The sequence below is a fragment of the Dermacentor albipictus genome, chromosome 3 (assembly GCF_038994185.2).
Source record: "Dermacentor albipictus isolate Rhodes 1998 colony chromosome 3, USDA_Dalb.pri_finalv2, whole genome shotgun sequence".
NCBI classification, from domain to species: Eukaryota; Metazoa; Arthropoda; class Arachnida; order Ixodida; family Ixodidae; genus Dermacentor; species Dermacentor albipictus.
In genome coordinates this window covers 31,270,084-31,290,826 of record NC_091823.1, presented here as the reverse complement: position 1 = coordinate 31,290,826, position 20,743 = coordinate 31,270,084, and the positions used below count along the sequence as shown (strand labels likewise).

At 50.1% G+C, this 20,743-nt stretch overlaps 1 protein-coding gene across 2 annotated transcripts in view; it reads right to left on the bottom strand.

The window, feature by feature from the left end:
- Positions 1-7,698: 7,698 nt before the first annotated feature.
- The window catches only part of Dis3 (exosome complex exonuclease RRP44-like protein Dis3), a 48,026-nt gene continuing 34,981 nt past the window's right edge, over positions 7,699-20,743 (bottom strand). For both annotated transcript variants that reach the window (XM_070535344.1, XM_070535343.1), the window contains exon 22: positions 7,699-7,839. In XM_070535344.1, coding sequence (XP_070391445.1) covers positions 7,741-7,839 — 99 coding nt within the window. In that variant the 3' untranslated portion in view covers positions 7,699-7,740. The remainder of the gene's footprint in view (positions 7,840-20,743) is intronic.

The following is a 20,743-nucleotide window of genomic DNA, read 5'->3' as shown; positions in this document are numbered from 1 at the left end:
GTCCTACGGACATGCAACTAGGATTCTGAAAATTCTTCTAGCAGAATGGCTTCGCCAGGAGCGGATATACCGTACCAACCTAAGCGCGCAAACGCACGATGCATTTGAACCATACAGGGCAAAACTTCAACTTCGGAAACACGTGCGTATGGCGGACAAAGTCGCAGAAGGATTGTGGTTAGACTTCAGGTTAGGCATCTGCGAGACCGTGTGAAAAAGCACCACCGTACACTTACCTGATATACCTGCAAGGTTCACGTTGACGATGGAATTCACCTTCCTGATGGAATCCGGAAAGTTCTTGCACGTGGACCGAAATTCGCCGTAGAAATCAAGAGGACCAGGCCACAGCAGCTTTCCCTAGTGCGTCAAGTCTCCCGGCTAGCACCGGAGGATGAAGCCGGCAGAGTGATTTCCGAAGGCGTCAGCGCTTTAAAACGCTGTAAGCCTCACATTTCAATGGTATCTGTACGTCGTGTAGCTTCGTATTTAGTAGATAATTCGTTGTGTGTAGTACCCACCGACAGGGAGGGTGGGTTTGCAGTCATTACTCATAGCTCTTTTTTTCTCAAAGGCTAACGAAGCCATCTCAGGAGCGTTTAGGCAACATAAAAGCGTCTCATTAGCTGAAGTCTAAGCAAAAGCCATTGAAATGTGCAAAAAAAAAACAAATGAATCTAGAGATTGTAAAAGGCATTGAGAAGAACAGTATGAAGTGTTTAGAGGTATTTTTTCGCGCGAACACACGCAAAAGTAACGTCCCCTTCAGGGTAATCGTGTCTGAGAAAGGGACCTGGCAGAAGGAAATGGCCGCCTACCCGCTAACACTAAATTTTCTCGACATTAATGACCCTTTCTTTGTGAAAAGTTCAGACCAAGTATTAGAATTTGTTAAAGTGCACTCTGAACAAGGGCTGGGCGTATTCTCCACTGGCATAAAAAAAAACCTTTATTACTCTACTCCTCAATCTGACCTGTTAATCTGCGTTGAAGAAAGCATTGACGAATTTGGTGCAGTGCCGCTTTGCAATGAAGCCGCAACTTCTGTTCAGAGTTTTTTAGCATTATTTAAGCAATACCTGACCTAAAAGTCTATACAGTGGAATAATGTACCGTTTCTACAGAAGCAAGGCGTGTGTATCGAGTCTTGTTCGGTAGCCGTCCTCAGCAACCTGTATATCTAGCAAAAGTAGGCAGTCCTGGCAGAGAGGCTCAAGGGAACCTCAGTCTACAGAGCATTCCGATATGTTGATGATTTCTTTTTCTTTCTTTACTGCCCTTTTGATTGTTTTCGAAAAGAGTGTGAAGGTGTTACAAGCATAATTTGTGAATGTCTTGGTCCCCTAGATGTGACCTTCGAAGTGCCAATAGATAGGAGTATCCGCTTTCTCGATGTACAATTTGTGTCTGACGACCACATCTGCTGGTGTTATCAACCTAGAGCTAATAAGCCTCTTTTATCCCACAGTTTCGCTCATTCCGAGCATATTAAAAGGGGCATAGCGAAAATGTGTTGGAACAATGCACTACAGAAGTCGTGTCCTCATTTAATTTCTTCCAGTTTTCAACAACAGGTATAGTGCGGTTGAGTGGGGCTGGTTTCTCAAACAGTTTGATTGTGTCAATTGCTGAAGCACGGCTGAGAGCAGCGCATTCAGGAGAGGCTGGTTCCTCGATGACAGCCAGCGCAGAGTCTGTTAAAAAGAAAAAATTTCGCCGTAATTCCTTACATCCACTACTCATCGAATAACCTGGAGAAGATAGGACTACCTGGAAAGGTTGAAGTATAGTATTCACTGCTCCAAACAAGCTTATCAGCTTGTGCGCAAAAACAAAACCACGTAGTAAAACAAAGAACGCCTGCAAAAAGCCGCGTAGAAAAGGATACGTTAAATGTAGGACCTGTGTTACTTACCGAATTCCATTGCCCTGTGGAAGGAGTTATAACGGACAAACCGGCAGATGCATTAATGATAGGCTTAGGGAGCACTCCAAACAAGCTTATCAGCTTGTGCGCAAAAACAAAACCACGTAGTAAAACAAAGAACGCCTGCAAAAAGCCGCGTAGAAAAGGGTACGTTAAATGTAGGACCTGTGTTACTTACCGAATTCCATTGCCCTGTGGAAGGAGTTATAACGGACAAACCGGCAGATGCATTAATGATAGGCTTAGGGAGCACTCCAATAAAGTTAACAAGCCTTCACCGGATGGCTTCCCCGCAATTCATCGTCAGAAGTGCGGATACGTTCCGCCATTTGAATATACAGTTACTATCGGGAGATGCAAATGCGAATTAACTCGTCTCATCATTGAAAGTGCTCGCATTGAAGAGCTTGGCAATGCTTGTGTTAGCCAATCGTCCATGTCACTATAAAGGAGTGGAATCCTGCGCATATGCGTTAAACATAATAGTTTTTGCCTAGCCTGCAAGTGAGTTGTACTATCGTTTGCTCTGTTACCTTGTCAGCAGACGCGTGCTTATAAACAAAGAAAGCGAGAAAAAAGTGAGCGTATAAAAGTGGCGTCCGTCCCGGAAATAAATTGTTGTTGGAAGTTAGCGCCTGTGTATGTCTGTTTTCTCTTCTAGGTCCTTGTGCTCTTTGCGCTACAGGAAAAAACTGCAAAACTATCAGACAAGTTGACAATGCACGCAGCGAGGTCCGATGTCACGAAGTGTTGTGGTGGTTCATTTGTGCCATCAAATCCCAGGAAAGAATATCAACATTTTCTTTCACCTGCGCGAAAGCATCCGTGTCACGACACTAAAGGTAGCATAGGTAACTACGTTCCTATTTATTTTTTCTGCTTTGCCTTTTATTCCCGAGGACACATTGAGCCTCTTCAATTTCCTTGTTTTCGCTACCCGCGTGCTGCCAGAGCCAGCCAGAGCGCATGGGGTTTTCTCGCGTTGCCCTGACCACCGCGCGGCGCACTTCGGTGCGCGCTCGCTTTTCTGTGGCCGAGTGTGTTTTCGCCTGGCAGAGTTTCGGACGCTTTCTGGCTGGCAGACGAGAAAAAGAAACAATGGTCGCTCGCCGCCATCACTGTGGGGACTCGACGGATTGCAACGCGATCGCTTGAGGGCATCACCTTCAATGTTATTGCAACCTCTCCGGAAACTCTCGCCAGTATATAGGCTACCGAACAGAGTGCATACGGTTCTCTGTGGACCAAGCGTCTAGCGTTTCCTTAGATATTCCTTCGGTAGCCATATTAGGTGCCCGAAGTAGGCATTCAATATTGGCCAACATGCTTTCCTTCGTTTTGCGAATGGTCGCATGGTGAAAGTTCGATTTTGTTACTCCTTCTTCTTTTGCAAAAGTAATGGGCCAGGGGACTCTTCAACTGCCGGGTATTCTTAATATATTATTGCGATAGCAAATCTATGGACACTCGAGACGCATTCCTGCCGTCGCCGTTATCTTCCGTATAAAGTCCAAGGGCCCTAACATCATTACCAGGCGCCGCATGCTGTGTGTGCGAGTGAAAACGCGGGGGGGGGGGGGTAGGGGGAGGGATGGTTGAGTCAACGATGGTGGCTGTCTTCTGTGCGCAAGGGTGAAAAGCGGGGAGGAATCGCGCCGCCTTCCGTCGCGCGCGATGCATCGGGAGGGGAGCCTTAGGATTCTGTGACCTGTGAATTTGTGTTTATGCAACAGTTTATTTGCCTTGTTTGAAGCATTATGCACGGTTTTGCTTAGCTACGTAGATTTATTGGATGCTTATACGCAAATCTATGTATGTTGTTGCGCGTTGTTGCGTGTACATGCAGTGAGCTTTGTTTCTGGTGAAACTGTTTTGCCCTTTATCAAGCGGTATCTTCGAATTTGTGTATTCCATTGTATCTTTGCATTTCTAATGTACATTTTGTTGAACTCCTGCTTTTTATATGTGCTCTCTGTTGCGACTATAATTTCGGTGCAATTATTCACAATACAAGACTAGTGACAGCTGCTCTTGCGCACATTGGAACGAAGCACAGTGTCATTTTCCCCCCCCTGGCAGTTGCATATATACAAAATGTAAACAAGGTTCTTGAATGACAAAGTTTTATTAAAATGCTTTTCAACTTCCTCATTTTATGGCCTTTACGTTTTTTTATATCAGCGACATGCACTGCTTTGCTTGTTTCTAACTGGTATAGTTCTAAAAATCGTGATATTTTCTTATTAAATAGACAAAAAGACATGGAAGTCTTGATGTCAGTTATTTCTGGCACAATTTTTGCCACTTACGAATATATTCTTTTTATATTCTTCTGCGAGCCCAATTTTTGGGCTCACAGCGTTAAAAAAAGGAAATTCGGGCAAGACAGATGACTATTATTGTTTGGGGACAAAATACAACCCAAAGGGTGTAAACTTTTTTTAGAGTGTATATCGCGTAGCGAAATCCCTGGAATTCTCAATAAATTCTACGATCGCGATGCGGATTTTATTTCGTTTTCTTCTTATTTTTGTATACAATGTATGCAATGAAGGAGGTGCCAAAGTATAAACTGTATAAAATCTATGGTAACCCGTCTAATAAATCATTTGTTGTATAATTTTTGCATTACTGTTCTAATGATGTCTTGTCTACGTATACCAATCCTGCCCCAATTGCCGTTCAATTAGCAATTTTCTCGCCTTTTCCCCCCTGCAACTTACCATTGGCTATGATGATCTTGTGTAAAGAGGTGTTTCTACATACGTGTACTTTGCGTGATATTCTTACCTTTGCTGGTTCGAGATAAGTGGCTGCTGATCGTGCAAGAGTGGGTAGCCGTCAAGCTGCTCTACAGCGGCTTCTTTACAGCGGAGTTGTTAAAGCTTTCGTTCTGCCGTGGAACGTTAACAGAAAACAGCCCAGCTGTGAGCCGCCTCGCGTTGCCTAGCAACCACCTGCGAGAGCACCGAGCCACGTAACCTGCTCGCACACCAGGAGCGTAGGGCGTAGTCGTGACGTCAGAGGCGAGTAAAGTTCGAAACAGCCGGCGCGGCGGCACACCTCTCGCCTCCTCTACTTCCAGCGTACGTACTGCTGCCATGGGAAGACCAAAGAAAGTCCGGACGCCCAAAGAAGCGGCTTAGTAGGAAGAGCGCCGTACTGCCAAGCGAGAAGCGATGCGTCGCCGCCGAGCTGATCCGGAACACCGCGCCGAAGCTGCGGCTGAGAAGAGGCGACGCCGAGTCGAGGATCCCGAGTTTCAGTCCAGGGAACGCGAGAATCGGCGCCTGAACGCTCGACGTCGCCGAGACAGCGATCCCCGCCTGCGACTGCTCGAAAACTTCCAGCGTCAAGCCCGCGGAGACAGAGGGGGGAGGGGGTTTGCGAACAGCCGATTCCAACGCGAATTTCTTGACATATAATTTGGGCACAGCTGTCGTGTCTGTGACCTACGAGGAAGCTCGGCGCGCGGATCACCGGGACTACGATCGACAAAGGTGAGCCGATCCTACCCTTCTCGCCGAGACCGCCGCCGACAAACGCCGTCGCCGAGCCGAGGATCTCGAGTTTCGGGCCAGAGACAACGAACGCTGCCCACCGAGTGCTCGACGCCGCCGAGAATTGGTTCGGACTTCCAACGCGAAGCCCGCAAATCTATGGGAGGTGCGAACGGCCGCTTCCAGCGCGAATTCCTCGGCATTGTAAGGATTGGGGTCGGGCATGAAATGGATGGTAGCTGGCCCATGCCGTCGCCCAACTCATCCACGCTGAGGACGTTGTCGAAGGGAGAGACTCGTTCTCATCGAGAACGAGGAATATGGGATTTATTTACAGTATCTACATGAGAACGTTACAGTTCAACCGTCCTGCGTGACTGAAAGAGAATGCACACTGGAGAGCCGACAACGGCTGCTTATAAACACTCTGTCCTCCTTAGATCCCTAGGCGAGGGAAAACGGCTGTTCAACCTTCGACCAATTCGGAGCGTCCAGTCATTGTATACGACCCGCCTCTGAGGGGGTGGGTTTACACACTCACTTCCGCAGTTTTCACTGACCACACCAAGGCGAGAGCGTTTTCGCATACACGGGTATTCCCCTGAGCAGGCGCCTCTTGATCGCCGAGTTGACCCCGAAGACAGTGGCCGCCGCGTCTGTGCATTGACTGACGACTTCTAAGGCCCGTGAGACGGCGACGCTAAACTTCTTCCAGGAGTTCCCCCGCTCCAAACAAACCGTAACGGTGAATCCACTATCAATACTTGGTCCGCCGACTGCGTCTAGACATCCCGGCGCCGTTCGGCTGGGGACGCGGTGAAACGTCGTCCTTAGAAAGCGAATCACCGCAGCGGGCCGGGCAGGTTTCGACGGTCGCTTCCCTGAAGATCGCCAGCCCCCGCAGGTCGAACGTAACAGCAGAGTTCGGGAACAGCTGCCGTGTCTGTGACCGGCTCTGGATCTCTCCACGGTGAGCTCGGTGCGGAACTTTGAAGTGCTCTGCCTTGCAAGTGCTTCGCGAAGCCTTCTCTGACGCCACCGACCATGACGGTCGGACGTCGAGGACGAGGACCGGATCGACGATGACGACGACTGGTACTGAAACACCGTACATAATTGTGATGCACGTACTGTGGCTGGTATGCGTGTGACTTGCTGAGGCTTATGTGTCTTACTGGCCTGGCCGTGACCTTGCAAGAACTTGGCGAAACTTATCAAATCTTGGCGACACTTTGTATAAGCATAGTTAAGCCACGCATAACCTAGCAACGCTTGGCATGAGCCCAGCCAAGCCATGCATAACACGGCAAAACTTGGCAAAACCTAGCAACACTTAATATGAACCTACCCGAGCCATGTATAACTTCGCAAAAGTTAGCGAAACCTAGCAACACTTAGCAAAATCCGGAACTAGCTCCGCTGTGACCCAGCCTTGCACCACTAGTGCAAACTGCCCACATTTTTTTACATCACTCCTCATGTTGATACCAAATATGGAATGCACTTTTACCTCACACTAACCATCTATTCCCACTCCCTCATACTATTTCTCAAGCGCCCTTGTGGAGACTTGCCACCAAGCTTTCACACACAAGCTAGGTCACGACTTCCATACCAAGACAATCTACCTACTGTCATCGGAACATGAAAATGACCTGTTCACCCAGCTCTGCATCCATTTGGCTTGATGACTGCCATGGTCCACTTCCTAGGCCCACACCCTTATTATATTTCAAGTTTCTTGATCAACACGTCGGTAACGCGTCGGACGTGATCCGACAGATAACGTCAACACTCAGCTTTGAACTTAGGAAATGAGAATGGATCACAATCTATGCTGACAAAGCAGCGCGAGGAAAGGAACACAAGTATAATAGGCACAAAGGATCGGGCGGGAGAAAACCAGTAGCCTCCAGTTATACACCGTACTGTCTGTGCCTATCATTGCTATGTTCCGTTTTCTGGCACTGGTTACACGCACGTACTCGCTTAATTTCCTCTACCGCTAACTACAATAAAATATGTCGTCTCTTCTGGGACCAAGAACACAACACGAAGCGGTGGTCGGTGACGACATAGGGAGTGTGTGCGGACGGATGTCCGCCGTCTTCACCCTCCACTCTCTTGCACAGAAGTATCCGAGTTTTTTTTTTTGTTGTTGTTGTTGCTTGCCTCATAATTTTACTTACCCCAGGCGTTTCTTGCTGAGACATGAACCCAAGCGCTGTTCAAAATTTACACATCCACAAACACTGAGACAAACGCCGACACTGCGCCTTTTAAAAAAAGAACAAACAGTTCTTTATTGACGTATCAGGAAACGCAAACCTTGGACTTCTTGCGTGGCGGATCGTCGACGCTCTTAGTGGAACTCTCGCTGCGTCCAGCCGGCTCGACGCTCACTCCTGGGATCTGCGCAAAGCGGCAAACCAACGAAGCATGCGGTTATCGATTGAACTTTACAACGGCGGCCAGCGTGCACCTGCGTTTCGTAATCGGATCGGACGACAATCCACTGCCGCACAGCGGGTTCCAGAACAACAGCAAGCGAGAGGAGTCGAGACAGCAAGCGCACGCTGGCTGCTGCGGAGTGCGGCAGATAAAAGCCTAACGCGAATTGAAATTCCATCGCTGCGCTATTATGGCGTTATTTTGTTTTCGCCCCACCCCCTTTTCCTTTTATTCTTATCGTGCCTCCGTCGGCAAACGTACAGGGAGGGGCACAGTTCGACGGCGCTCGACTAGGAGAAACTCCGGCCCGTACTGAGTGTATGTGTGTGTGTCTGTGTACACACATGCTTGGAAAAAAGTATGACGCACAGACAGGAGAGGCTTAGGCGATTACGAAACGCACTTCGGCGGCTCGCGTCGCAAGCTGAAAGCATCCGCACGAATTCGAGCGTCCCGCGTGTACCGCTCACAAAGAAGCGCTCGACGAGGACGACAAAAGAAAAAAAAAACGGGGGGGGGGGCGGACAGCAATAAAGCTGACGGCACAAGGCAGCAACTGCGCGTCCTTAACCCCCCCCCCCCCCCCACACACACACACATATACTTTCATTTGCCCTAGCTAGCTCGGCGCCAGCCCCACTAATCGAAAATCGTTACTGGCGCAGTGCCAGGCCCACACTACTGATTCGCCCCTCGCTCCGGCCGATGAAAGGTTACGAGCCCTCGTAAATACTCTCTAAAAAGCTTGCGCGCACGTCGGAGCCGAGGACGAGCGCAGGACAACGAACGGCTAACGCCCCTTGTCGAGCTCCGCGGCCTGCGGAAAGAGCAGCAGCAGGCTGCAGTGCCTGCAGAGGACGGCGGTGAACGAAGGGCTATAAATCGCAGCTGGCAGTTATGAACGGAGCAACTATTTCGCACCGAAACGCGGCGATGTGAGCGGGGAAGGCCAAGGATGCACGACGACTGGCTCGGATGATTCACGACCTGCCGAGAGCGCTGCGCTCGAGGCAATGTTTGCTATCGCACGTCAGCCGACGGCACGCCCTGCCTCGCCATGCCGCCATTCTTGAGGCTAGCGCACCGCTCTTTAGTTAGAGGTCGGAAGATGCCGAAAACTCCGACGAGGACACCGTCGCGTACTCGAGGTCTCACACACGCTGGGACGACGACGGCCCTTCACTAAGCAGCACACAGGCCCAAGTTGTTGCAATCACACTCCTTATGCGAATACATAATACGACTTCGAGCTGCAGCCCTCAACAAAACCGTTTTATCATCACTGAATTAAATTGCGAAGTTTTACGTGCAAAAACCACGACCTGATTGCGAGGCACGCCGTATAGTGAGGGACTCCGGATTAATTTTGACCACCTGGGGTCCTCCAACGTGCACCCAATGCTGGGTACACGGGCGCTTTTGCATTTCACTCCCATGGAATTGCGTGCAGCCGTGGGCGCGGAATGAACCAGCGACCTCGTGCTTCGCAGTGCAACGCCAAAGCCACTAAGCAACCACGGCGCGTTTTTGTCATCATGGGAATATAAACGCACACGCATGTTATACGGGGGGACCTTCAAATGAAAGGTTCAAAATTAAATTAAATTATGGGGTTCTACGTGCCGAAACCACTTTCTGATTATGAGGCACGCCGTAGTGGAGGACACGGGAACATTTTGACCACCTGGCGTTCTTTAACGTGCACCTAAATCTAAGTACATGGGTGCTTTCGCATTTCGCCCCCATTGAAAAGCGGCCGCCGCGGCCGGGATTCGATCCCGCGACCTCGTGTTCAGCAGCCCAACAGCATAGCCACTGAGCAACCACGGCGGGTAAATGAAGGGTTATAGATCGACGCTACCAGTACGTCTTGACCACGTGTGTGCTCTCTTCAACGCCGCTGGAACCTTATTCGTCACAAGAGCAGCCGTCCCGTTACGTTACGTTACGTTACGTTACGTCACGTCACGTCACGTCACGTCACGTCACGTCACGTCACGTCACGTCACGTCACGGACCGCCATCATGAATATGCGGTGTGCGCCTCACGCATTATACGTCGTAGGACTAGTGACTGGCACGCGTCGGCACCGCAAGTGCACCGATGATGCAAGCAGCTGGAGTGTCGTCAGAATCGAGAGGTTCCCAGTTCGATGCCGCGTGAGGCAACGTTTCATCTTATATTTAAAAGAAGGCCTACTGGCGCATTTTTCATGACGCTGGCATCCTCGTCATGAACAGCGATATGTCTGAAAATAAAAGTTTCATATAGCATAATCAGCGTAGTCTGTCATTACTAACCTGTAGAAGGAAGAACATTGGAAGATAAACTGAGAAGCTAAGAACCGCGCATCGAGCGATTGAACCGAAAATGACAGGCATAACGTCAAGAGGCAGGAAGGCGGCACACACCGCAGTGGATATACAGCGTCGGCATGCGGCTCAGTAAGAGGTCGCGGGTACAATTGCCGGCTGAGGCAGTCGCATTCCAATGGGGGACGGAATGCAAAAGAGCTCGTAAACCGCTTTGGGTGCACATTAAGTAACCAAATGTGGCGAAAATTAATCTTCAGGTCTATCGCGGTATACCATGCTACCAACAATCGCATGCGACAAGCTTGTAACAGGCTCCAAACAAACCTTAGAAGCCATCTTTGAGACTTGCCGCCCATCGTATCGTACACGGCATCGTACAACTTCTCTCCTGCTTAAAGACTCCTACTCCCACAGTTTCTATCTACAAAAACCAGTGAAGGGGAAACATGGCGCTGCGATCGCTTTGTTACCATGAGAGCTAGTGATGGCTACGCTGTAGTACATGGATTTGTCTAATATTCGTGCCTATGGCTTAGGGCGTCTATTAGCGAATCTATTATCTTCTAAATCTTGAACGTTATCTAATATTTTACTGTGCGCTGACGAATGTCGCCGGTTTGCCGTCGGTCTCATCTCGCGCAAGTGCCACGCCACTGGAGGCACTCCTCATCACGACAGCGTTGCGGGACGCCTGGCGGCTGCCAGGGCGATGTCTCTTCTGCGCAGCAGCAGTTGCCTAGTGCGCTGCGTCACGCCAACATGTTGCACCCGCGTACGATTAGAACGTTGTCCAGGGAGTTTACAAGCGCAACGCTGAACTGTGCTGTCGCTGTCAATGGCGAAACTGCCCGGCTTTTTTTGTAGCACTTCCTTTTCTTTTAAACTCGATGCTTTCTCTACCCACACGCTACGCGCCTTCTATCAGGATATAGCAAAAACAAAGAAAAAAAAATGCCTGTGGCTTAGCTAAGGTTAAGCCCAGGATGCGAAGCATACTAGCCTTTATTTTAGTTGTTGAACCACTGTTTAGCCTGGTGAACTGCTGTTGCTTGGCTATATTTGGTTCGGCTAGACGAAGAAACTCATGCGTTACTCTGCTTCGCCTTCAAGAGTGGAACGCGACAGCGTTGCCGTCGACCCGCCAAGGGGTGTAAGACAACGGGCTACGGCGCAGCGACTACGCGCCCCGCATTGGACGGGGTGAGCGTCGAGCAACGCAGCGTTCGGCGCGGCAACGAAATTTGCGCCTGAGCAAGCGACGCACGCCTGAGCCTTAGAAACAGCTCGTTTCTAAGGCAACACCGCATTCACTAGAGGCGCTTTTGTACCACTTTGAAGCATCGTACTCGTGGCTCAGTGGTAGCGTCTCCGTCTCACACTCCGGAGACCCTGGTTCGATTCCCAACCAGCCCATCTTGCAAGAGTTGAGCCAAAGCCACCTAGAAACAAGCGCAGCTGCTTATATACCGCCGCGACGCCGCGAGCGACGGCGCGCGTTGGAGCCTCGTTACTCCTCTGTCGTGACGTCACGGTGTCACGTGGTATGACATGGGGTCAAAGGTCATTGAAGGCGACACCGCCGCGCCTGAGGAGCTGGGTTGAGCTCTCGTAATATGCTTCGCATAAAAATGAGACCCTCAACGCTTAGGCATCACGGAAATTGCTTCACGTGCCATCAGGTCCAGTCATCTGCTGTTCGTCAACCCCCGCATGTCTTCGTGCTTCCTTTGTTTAAAATACTAACCCTTCCCACCACCCCCTTTTTGTTCTCTTCCCAGTAAGGGTTCCGGCTTGTAATCGCCGTCAAAACAGCAACGTAATATAAAACTACTCGTTCCGCTCACACTCCCATACAATTGAAACTGAGCGAGTCTCTCTCCGCCCCACACGTCCCACAAGTTACACACATTATACCCTTTCACAACGCCAGAGACGGCTGCCTGTGTTTGTCTGAGGCAGTAGCCTGTGGGAGCCACATGCATCCCTTGAGGTTACTTTCCGCGACTACATAACACTGCAGCGACATATAGCAAAATACGGCGCTGTCCAACTTAGAGAACTTGTACAGGTGCGCCAGCCAATTACGCTCGCACATTTACGTGACGCGATGGCGGAGGCGAACTTCTTTAAAGGGACACTAAAAGCAAATACTAAGACAACGTCGCCTGTTTAAATACCATTCCAGAAACCTCGCAACGCTAGTTTCGTGCCAAGAAAATACTTAGTTTACGAGAAAATTCCATCTGAAGGGTCCGTATAACTTTATCGCAATTCAAATCTCCCGCCACCCAACCGGGGGAGTGGTGACGCTGCATACGCTATCCCTCCGCTTTGCTGCCGTCGGTGAGTAAGGCAGCGCCCGACAGACGGCGGTACCGAGCCAAGACAAAGCAGCGGATTCGCCGGTGCAGCTGCTCATTGGTCAAGTGGCGTAGACCGTTCGGGCATCCCGCGACATCACACGGAAGTTGTATTCTCTGAAACTTGTAGTTTGTGCGAGCTTCGCGAGCCAGCAAACCCAATGCAGCACTACGCGATAACTATTGAAACTCGAAAGCCTGTCGAGCGAAAACGATACCTTTCGACCACCCGCGTCGTTGTCAAATAGAACTGGACAAGTATCATTTTATTTCGTCTTATAATATAATACAATGATGTTTTGTGCAACGAGTGGTTAAGTACCAGTGACAGAATTTAACTGAGGAGTGCTTTCGTAATCGGGCAAGTACTTGAATGCCACGGGGGAGTCTCTAATCATGTCCTGCATTTACCTCAATTTCTCGATAATTAAGGCTCTGTTCGCGATAATATTGACGCCTTAGAGATTTTCGAAGACTATCACTTTTGCTTGACTTAACACTTGCCTTTAGTGTCCCTTTAATACTGGCGTCTGTCGGGAACTGCTTTGCTGGAATGCGGAGGCACAGAGGAGAAATGCAGCGCGGTTTTGTGGGCGGAGCTTGCACTAGATTCTCCAAAATCTCTTCACCGCGGGGATAATCATCTAGGAGCGCAGTCCAATCGGCTCAATAAGCGGAAACAGACGAGCCGGTTCAATCGTGACGAGAAGCGATTCACAGTTAAACGGAGCCGCCAACAGCAGCGACGTGTTCTGTCACCCCCGATATCAGTTTACGAACTGCAGCACTCTACCGCAGGGAACTGCAGTCTTGGTTACCACAGTTCTGCAAGCTGCTCCGGAAAGCCGGCCTCATCGCAGTTGCGCAAGGTTTCGACATGAATTTCGACTCTGCAATGTTTCCACATGGATTAACTGTCATATCTGTTTTTCTTTCTTTCTTTTTTGTGTGTGTACACGTTTCTTATTTACCCTGTACATGCCTCTCGCTAACGGCTATATAGATCTTGCCAAATGTCAACATACATACACATTCCTTTTTTTATGTGTACCTGCGCAGCTTTTATTTATTACTTGCTACGTTCTTACCTTTGCTATCTATTATGTCATTTTTCCGAGCTTCAATGGCGGGTTTCGGGTTAGAGGACGCAAGCCGAAATCAAGCATTGAGAGCACTTTGAGAGCATTGGGGGAAGCAACTCCATTGTGAGCACTTCGCGCTCTTTTGTGCTCGCTTTAGGTTCTTTTATACGCTTTGTTGCTTGCGTCCCCCAACGCTTGGGTGCGACTTGCATCCCCTAACCTAAAACTCTCTAACTGTATATTGTAACATTTTTCTTGCGTCTGCGCAGGTTTTGTTACTTGTAAGTGCATAACGTTCGTGAATGTAACTATACCTTGCATACGTCTCCCCCCTCTCCTCCCCATACACACTCACGTAATACTCCTAATGGAGCCTGCGAACGAACGGACGGACGGACGGACAGACGACCGTCCGACCGACCGAACGAACAGTCTCAGAGATGTCTCAGAGATGTCTCAGAGATGCTTTGCTTGCTTGCAAGGTGCATACCTATATAGGAGCACCACCGCCACCTACGCAATCTGTTAAAAGAAAATGAAGACTCAACTCCGCGTCTCGTCTCATCATATAGATGGCTGTCTCAGGCTTCAAGCGCGAACTTTGGCCGAAGCCACCTCAACGTCACAAGTACTCTCCGACGAGGAACAACACATGAAGAGCGACCTCTTGAGTCAATTGTAGATGTCGTCCTGTTCGGAGATTGTTACCGCTGTACTCTCAATGAGGTCACTATCGGAGCGCCATTATCGGGGTATCACACTGAGTGCGCGTTGATTAGGCCAGTAGGGAGATCCTGCTCGCTCCGGCAATACGTCGCGCCGCGCAAAAGTATTCCGCGCTAAGAACACCGCGCTGGACAGTGCCTGCCATTATCCGCTCGACAACATGGCAGCAACTATTGGGCTTTTCGGGTAATGGGTTAAGCATACGTAAAACCCCCGCTATCTTCGATCTCCCGTAAGTTGCCAGACGTGACTAAAACTCAGCGCGACATTGATTAACCGAGAGCGAACGAAGAAAGCCACAGCCGGAAAGCCATGCGAAACCAGCGCTGGTCAGGAAGCGCTACGCCAGTTTGTGTGTGTATTTGAAATGTGCTAACACAGTCGGGATTTGTCCTTTGCCGTCCGTTCCAGAAGGGCCCGCTCCGCGAATGATCCGATCAGCCACGTGTCGCCTAGCAACGGGGCGCGCCTTTTCTCTGTATCTGTATACCATTTCCCCCATTTGGCTTCTGCAGTGAGCATTCCTTTTATGTTCTGCTCCCCCCCTTCTTCACCACAAGGCCTCACACGGAGGGTTCCTACCAAGGGGTGCGGAGCGACGCGGCGCGCAGCGCAGGGAAGGTATACGTGCCGCTTGAGCGGCCACAGACCGATGAATAATGATACGTTGTAACTGCCAATCTTTTCATTGTAACACATTCATTCGGGAGGTTATACGGAAGTACATGTTCAAGGCTGAATGAGGCTAGTGTTCCTGTATATGCTCCTGCGGGAGCATATACAGGAATAAGTGGAGCATACGCGGAGCGCTCCCTTTTGAAACGCCTTGCAACAATCGCCTGCGAAAAAAGTCTGGTAAGAGAGTAAACGAAAGAAAGGCACATTTTGAACAATAACAGATGCGCGCCTGTATCAACGTTTGCTTTAGCCCGGTGCACCCTGCCCGGCTCTGTCCTTGGCCACGCGCGTCGCGACGAGCGCATGCGCTCCTGCGTTCTAGCACGCCGGTGCCCAGTCAGGTAAGAAGCTGGACACACGTGACTCAATATGAGCGGTGGACTCGGTGTCGCGAAATCACAGCATGTACCACTGAAAACGGTTTCCTCCGTTTCGCTAGGGGCTGCTGCTGCTGCTGACACGCGAGGTTTGAGTGCTCCTGCACTGTAAAATTCAGCCATCTTGCAAGCTCTAATTGGCTCACAAGGCGGCTGCACCTACTACTCTGATTGGCTCAAAGTGCCAACAAACTTGGCGGAACTCGATAACATCGTGGAATTTTACAGTTCCATAGCAGTACCCCGGAGCCAACGTTCGCAGGAGGTAAAGACTTCGTCATGGCCCCGACCAAGAGAACGAAGTCGTTTTCTTGCCGTAAGGTCGACTTAGGACTGATGCTAAATCCCTCGTTCGTCCAATGTTAATTCAAATCTACGTGTTCCTGCGACTCCTTTTGCCTTGCTTGGATTTCGGACGTCATCGGACGGCAAGCATCAATGCCTATATGGGGCTCTTGCATTGCCCAGGTGGCGCTGCGAAAATTGTGCTAAAAAGCGCCCTCTATCCTGAACTGGGTGGTACCAAGCTCGGTCGTCTGCTTCGGAAAGCACGTTTACAATATGGACCCGTCACTTTCGGTTATGTTGTACTACGGCTTGCAGCGAATATCCGGCACCGAAGATTTTTTCAGGGGTGGCACGCTTCGTAAAGGCAAGAAATTATGGAACGCCGAATAAGTGTACGCCGTTCAAGAAATAAGCGGCGAAGTTTTAGCGCGGTGTCAATCGCAAGGGGAAGCGAGTCGCGTACGAAGTTGAACTTCAGGTATAGTTTGCACGCTGCTAGATTCAGGCGCACAAAGGCGAGGAAATGCTTGCTATAAATGAATTCAAAGCAGCGATAAGCAGACATCATGTGTACGGAACTGCTCGAGCGCACGACGGTACGCGCCGCGACGGCAGCGATCTTTCAGCATGCGGCGATGTACGAACTGCTCGAGCGCACGATCGTACGCGCCGCGACGGCTGCGGTCTTTTGACATGCCGCGAAACGGCGGGCCTCCTACTATCTTTGTTGAATGCCTGCCGCTAGACAAGCAGTTATGCCTGCGCTGTAGTAGCGGCCATCTGTCCCTCTAGCAACTGGTAAATGACTGATACAATGCATATGAGCTCGCAGTAACGTACGTGCGAAGCGCGCTGCAGCGCGAGCTCGTACCCTGCTCGCTTGATGTAGCTTTTAATGACAGCACTCTAACATCGATGTGCTGCAATCAATACTAGCTTGCTGCGCAGCCTCAACGTGCTGGCTTGAGGTCAATGATGAGCACATTTAACTCTAACCTGTACGTGCTGCTCGTAGTGGGGGTAGTGAATTGTTACCGAATCAGCCCTACCATTTGTGATCATTTGCACACACCTGGTCACTTCACCACTTAGCACCGGTCGAATTGTTAATTGTCGCTGTGGCCGGGTCTCGAACCGTGAATCACCAGCCATGCCTGCTGCTATGTCGGTCTGCCGTCGGGACTGTAGGTGTAAAATACCGAATTTTAGAACGCAGATAATCAAGCAAGCTTCAAGACAGGCGAAGCAGTCAGCATGGCGCGAAGCTTCGCTTACCCAACGCGACGAACTGCAGCTACCCAGCGCGCCCGAGGCTCCGCTTCGCGAGGCCTTGAAGGAAAACGGTACACTCTGATGTTGGGAGTCAGGCCTTCTTGGTCATGGCAACCCACGACGCGGCAGCAACAACGGTGACTATTTTTCGAAGCTTAGCTAGGTCTCTCCGGATCGGTGTCGCCGATTCCTTCTGCTTCCAGCATTACGTCCCACGAAGAGTCCGTTTTCGTTAAACTATAGGCTGCGGCTAGCTCGCAGCGTGGTCTGTGAGAAGTGACGAGCCTTTTCGCACTCGCAACAGGGCAGAAAAAAGTGCGAATCGACGCAAAACTCGGGCTAGAAACGTACTTCGCCACAGCCAGGACTGAATACTACCCAAGCTGGTACTACCCAGATAACGCTTCGCGCGCCGCCACCAGGCGCCGCTACTATACCTCAAACTCTAGCGCAAGACGCCCGTAGCACTTCGTATGCAACTACCGCGATTAACTCTAGCTTGCAATCAGGGCGCTGTCATGACCACGCAGAGCGCGGGAGACTGCGAGGGCACTGCTAACGAGCTTAAATGGGCGGCAACCAGAACATTCGGGAGCATCAAGACCAATGACAATAATAAGTCGCACAAATCATACAAAAAAAAAATCAGCAGACGAACTCTGAACAAATTTACTGCGGCAGGAGCAGGCTCTTAGATAGACGTCGCCATTGTTTTGGCCTCAAAACATACCTTGTACGTAAACAAACAAACAACATTAGGAGACACAGTGGGCATAGAATGCAATCTTGTAGTGCCACGGCCGCGCAATCGAACGTGACCGGCACTTTTAGCAAAGCGCTTATGGTATGGTGGCGCCATCTTTCGGCATGGAGACAACCTAGCGCGTCGGAGCACGAACTTTGCTATTGGGCGCCGAACTGAAATGTTTGCAAATATCGAACTGTTGGATTTTTAGCTAATACGATTTTGGCTGATAACGAACACTTATCAGCGAATGTCGCGCGGTTTTTAGCGAGTAACGGCACTGACTTGCGGCACATAAACAATCCTAGCCCATTTTCGGTCAATTTCGAGTGGTTCTCAGCCTTTTTCATCGGGCGAGGAGGAAAATGCGCGCGGCGAGCCTCTCCTCCCCTTTGGCTTGTGCGACCCGGCGCGGCGCTGCTAGAAAGTATTGCTGTCGCGTGCTGCGGAACGATTTCGAGATATTTCAGATCGTACTTTGCGAACTTTACGCAATGTCCGTTCATATTGGCCTGAAGGGCCACCACAGGAGACACCGGCGCTGCTATCGCTGTGACAAACGACATCACGTAAGCCGCCTTTGCCGCCGCCAGCCACGCCAGCGCTGTTTGCTACCTTTCATCCCCAAGGCAGTAATTCCGTTTATTGTTTCCGCATGGTTTACTGCTCGGTGCCGCTGTGCCGAACGTATTCGACGGAGCCCAGTGCGAGTTTTCATGCGCACCCTAAAACCAAGCAGCAGCAGGATGCATATTTGATAAAGCTGAGAATGGGGAAGCAGGCCAACATTCATTATCGCGCGTGTAACAAGCACTCCCGCGAAGAAGATTTTGCGTACGGCGTTGGAGCTAAAATGTTCGGTTAGTGCGAGGTGGAACTTACCGGGACTGGGGACTGTGCGTATTAGAATTTAGGACGTTTATTCGCGCCAGGCTGGAAAAGACGGCGCCTTGATCCCGGAGCAGTGTCATCGCAGAACCTTCTTGTCCGGCCCTTCCACCGTCCAAAACACACCGAGTTTCGCCGGAAGTGGGAGCTGGAGATAAGCTCGCGGCTGATTTCCTTTGGGTTGCACAACTTGTGGGAGGTTACGCGCAACGTGCCATGCGGAACCTGACGATTTGCCAGCTTTGTGAAGCGTTCGGTGCGATTTCATTACGTAATGTTTTTATTGCGAAAGCGATTATATGGACACTCCAAGCGCATTTCAGCCGTCAAGCATTTCAAGTTACGTGTAAATTCGAAGGGCGATAACACCGTCGCCGCGCGAAATGGCACTTTGCGTGCATTCGCGGGCTTCTTTCGCGCTTGGAAAAACACTTTTAAGTGGCACGTATTGAGCAAGAGAAAGCTGTATCGGCAGTTTTTTATGTTGCTCTACTATCTTCTAATTCAAACTTTTAATCTAATAATAATGTTTTAGAAGTTCATTAATTATTTGACTAATTAGGCGGAACTTGTCCTCATGCTGTTCCTTGCAGACCGACCAACCATTTTTTTTTTATTACGAGCAGTACTTTTTGTAGGAGGCCTACTGCAAGATGGCGGCAGTTCTTGCCAATCATGGAGGGAGGAAAGAACTCGGAGAGAACATCAACGTAACAAAAAAGATGCCAGGAAGTCGGCCCAACATCAAGGCAGCGAGGATTAGTGTCTTCCATTGCCGCGCTCCACGCACACTCTTCCGGGAAGGCAATGGGTGCGATAATACTGTAGAGCTGCCGCAGTGCTCCTTGCAACGAAGACAATAAATGTTTATGTCGTAATAAACGACTCAGGTTGCACGAACATACCGTAAAAACCCGCATATAATACAAGTTTGTTGGCCTATTATTAGCGTCCCCAATTTTTGCCTCGTACTATATGCAGATCAGAACAAAAATTTCAGTCAGAAATTTGGGCTAGAAGTTTTGATTTCGTTATTGCTGCATGGCTACGGCTTGGTTTCGTTCTTGCTGCGTGATTACAGCATCGTTTCTTTATTGCTGAGTGAGCACCTTGGCAGCACACGTGAAAACTACGCTTCGCGAAGTGCATCTTTTTCATTCCGCATTGAAGGACCAAGATGTCCGGAACACAAAAACAGTACTCGGCTGCTTTCAAGAGAAAGGTTATTTTAGCCGTACAGGCCGCATCGGCAACAGTGCGGCCGGGAGGCAGCTTGACGTCAAAGAGGGAACCATTCGCGGGTGGCGTCGACAGAAGGAAACCCTTTTCACATGCAGCAGAACGCGAAGTAGCTTTCGCGGCCCAAAGAGTGGGACATTCCCGGAAATCTAACTCACCCTGACGTAGTTCGTACGCCAACAGCGAGCCACACATCTAACTGTGAGCGTTGATCTTATGCGGTCAAAAGCTAGGGAGCTCGCAAGAGAAAAAAGGCTACCGGGCTCCGCCTTCAAAGCGAGAAAGCACTGGATTTATCGATGCATGTGCCGTGCTGGATTTCCCTTACGCCGCCGAACTTCGATTTCGCAAAAGCTGCCCGAATCGTTAGAAGAACTGCTTGTGGCTTTCCAGAACCACGTTATTTCGCTGCGCAAGTCCAAGAACTTCCAGCTAGGGCAAATCGGCAATGCTGACCAAACACCGGTTTATGTCGACATGCTATCGCCCCTCACCGTGCACGAAAAGGGCTCTAAACAAGTTTATCTCCGGTCCACTGGAAACGAGAAAACGCGAGTTACTGTCATGTTGTCGTGCACGGCAGCCGGATGCAAGCTCCCACCCTATGTCGTCTTCAAGCGCAAGAGAGTGCCTAGAGGTGAGGAGCTGCCAAAAAATGTGGTCGTGAGATGCCATGAGATGAGAGGCTGGATGAACGAGAATCTTGTGGTCGACTGGATAAAGCCCGTCCGATGTAGGCAGCACGGCGCACTGTTGTCGTTCCGGTCCATCCTAGTGCTGCATGCATTGCGTTGCCATTTGGCCGACTCAGTGAAGAGGCTGTTGCTCGAATCCGGCACTGAACTCATTATCCCGGGTGGAATGACGTCTCAGCTGCAGCCTTTAGATGTTTTC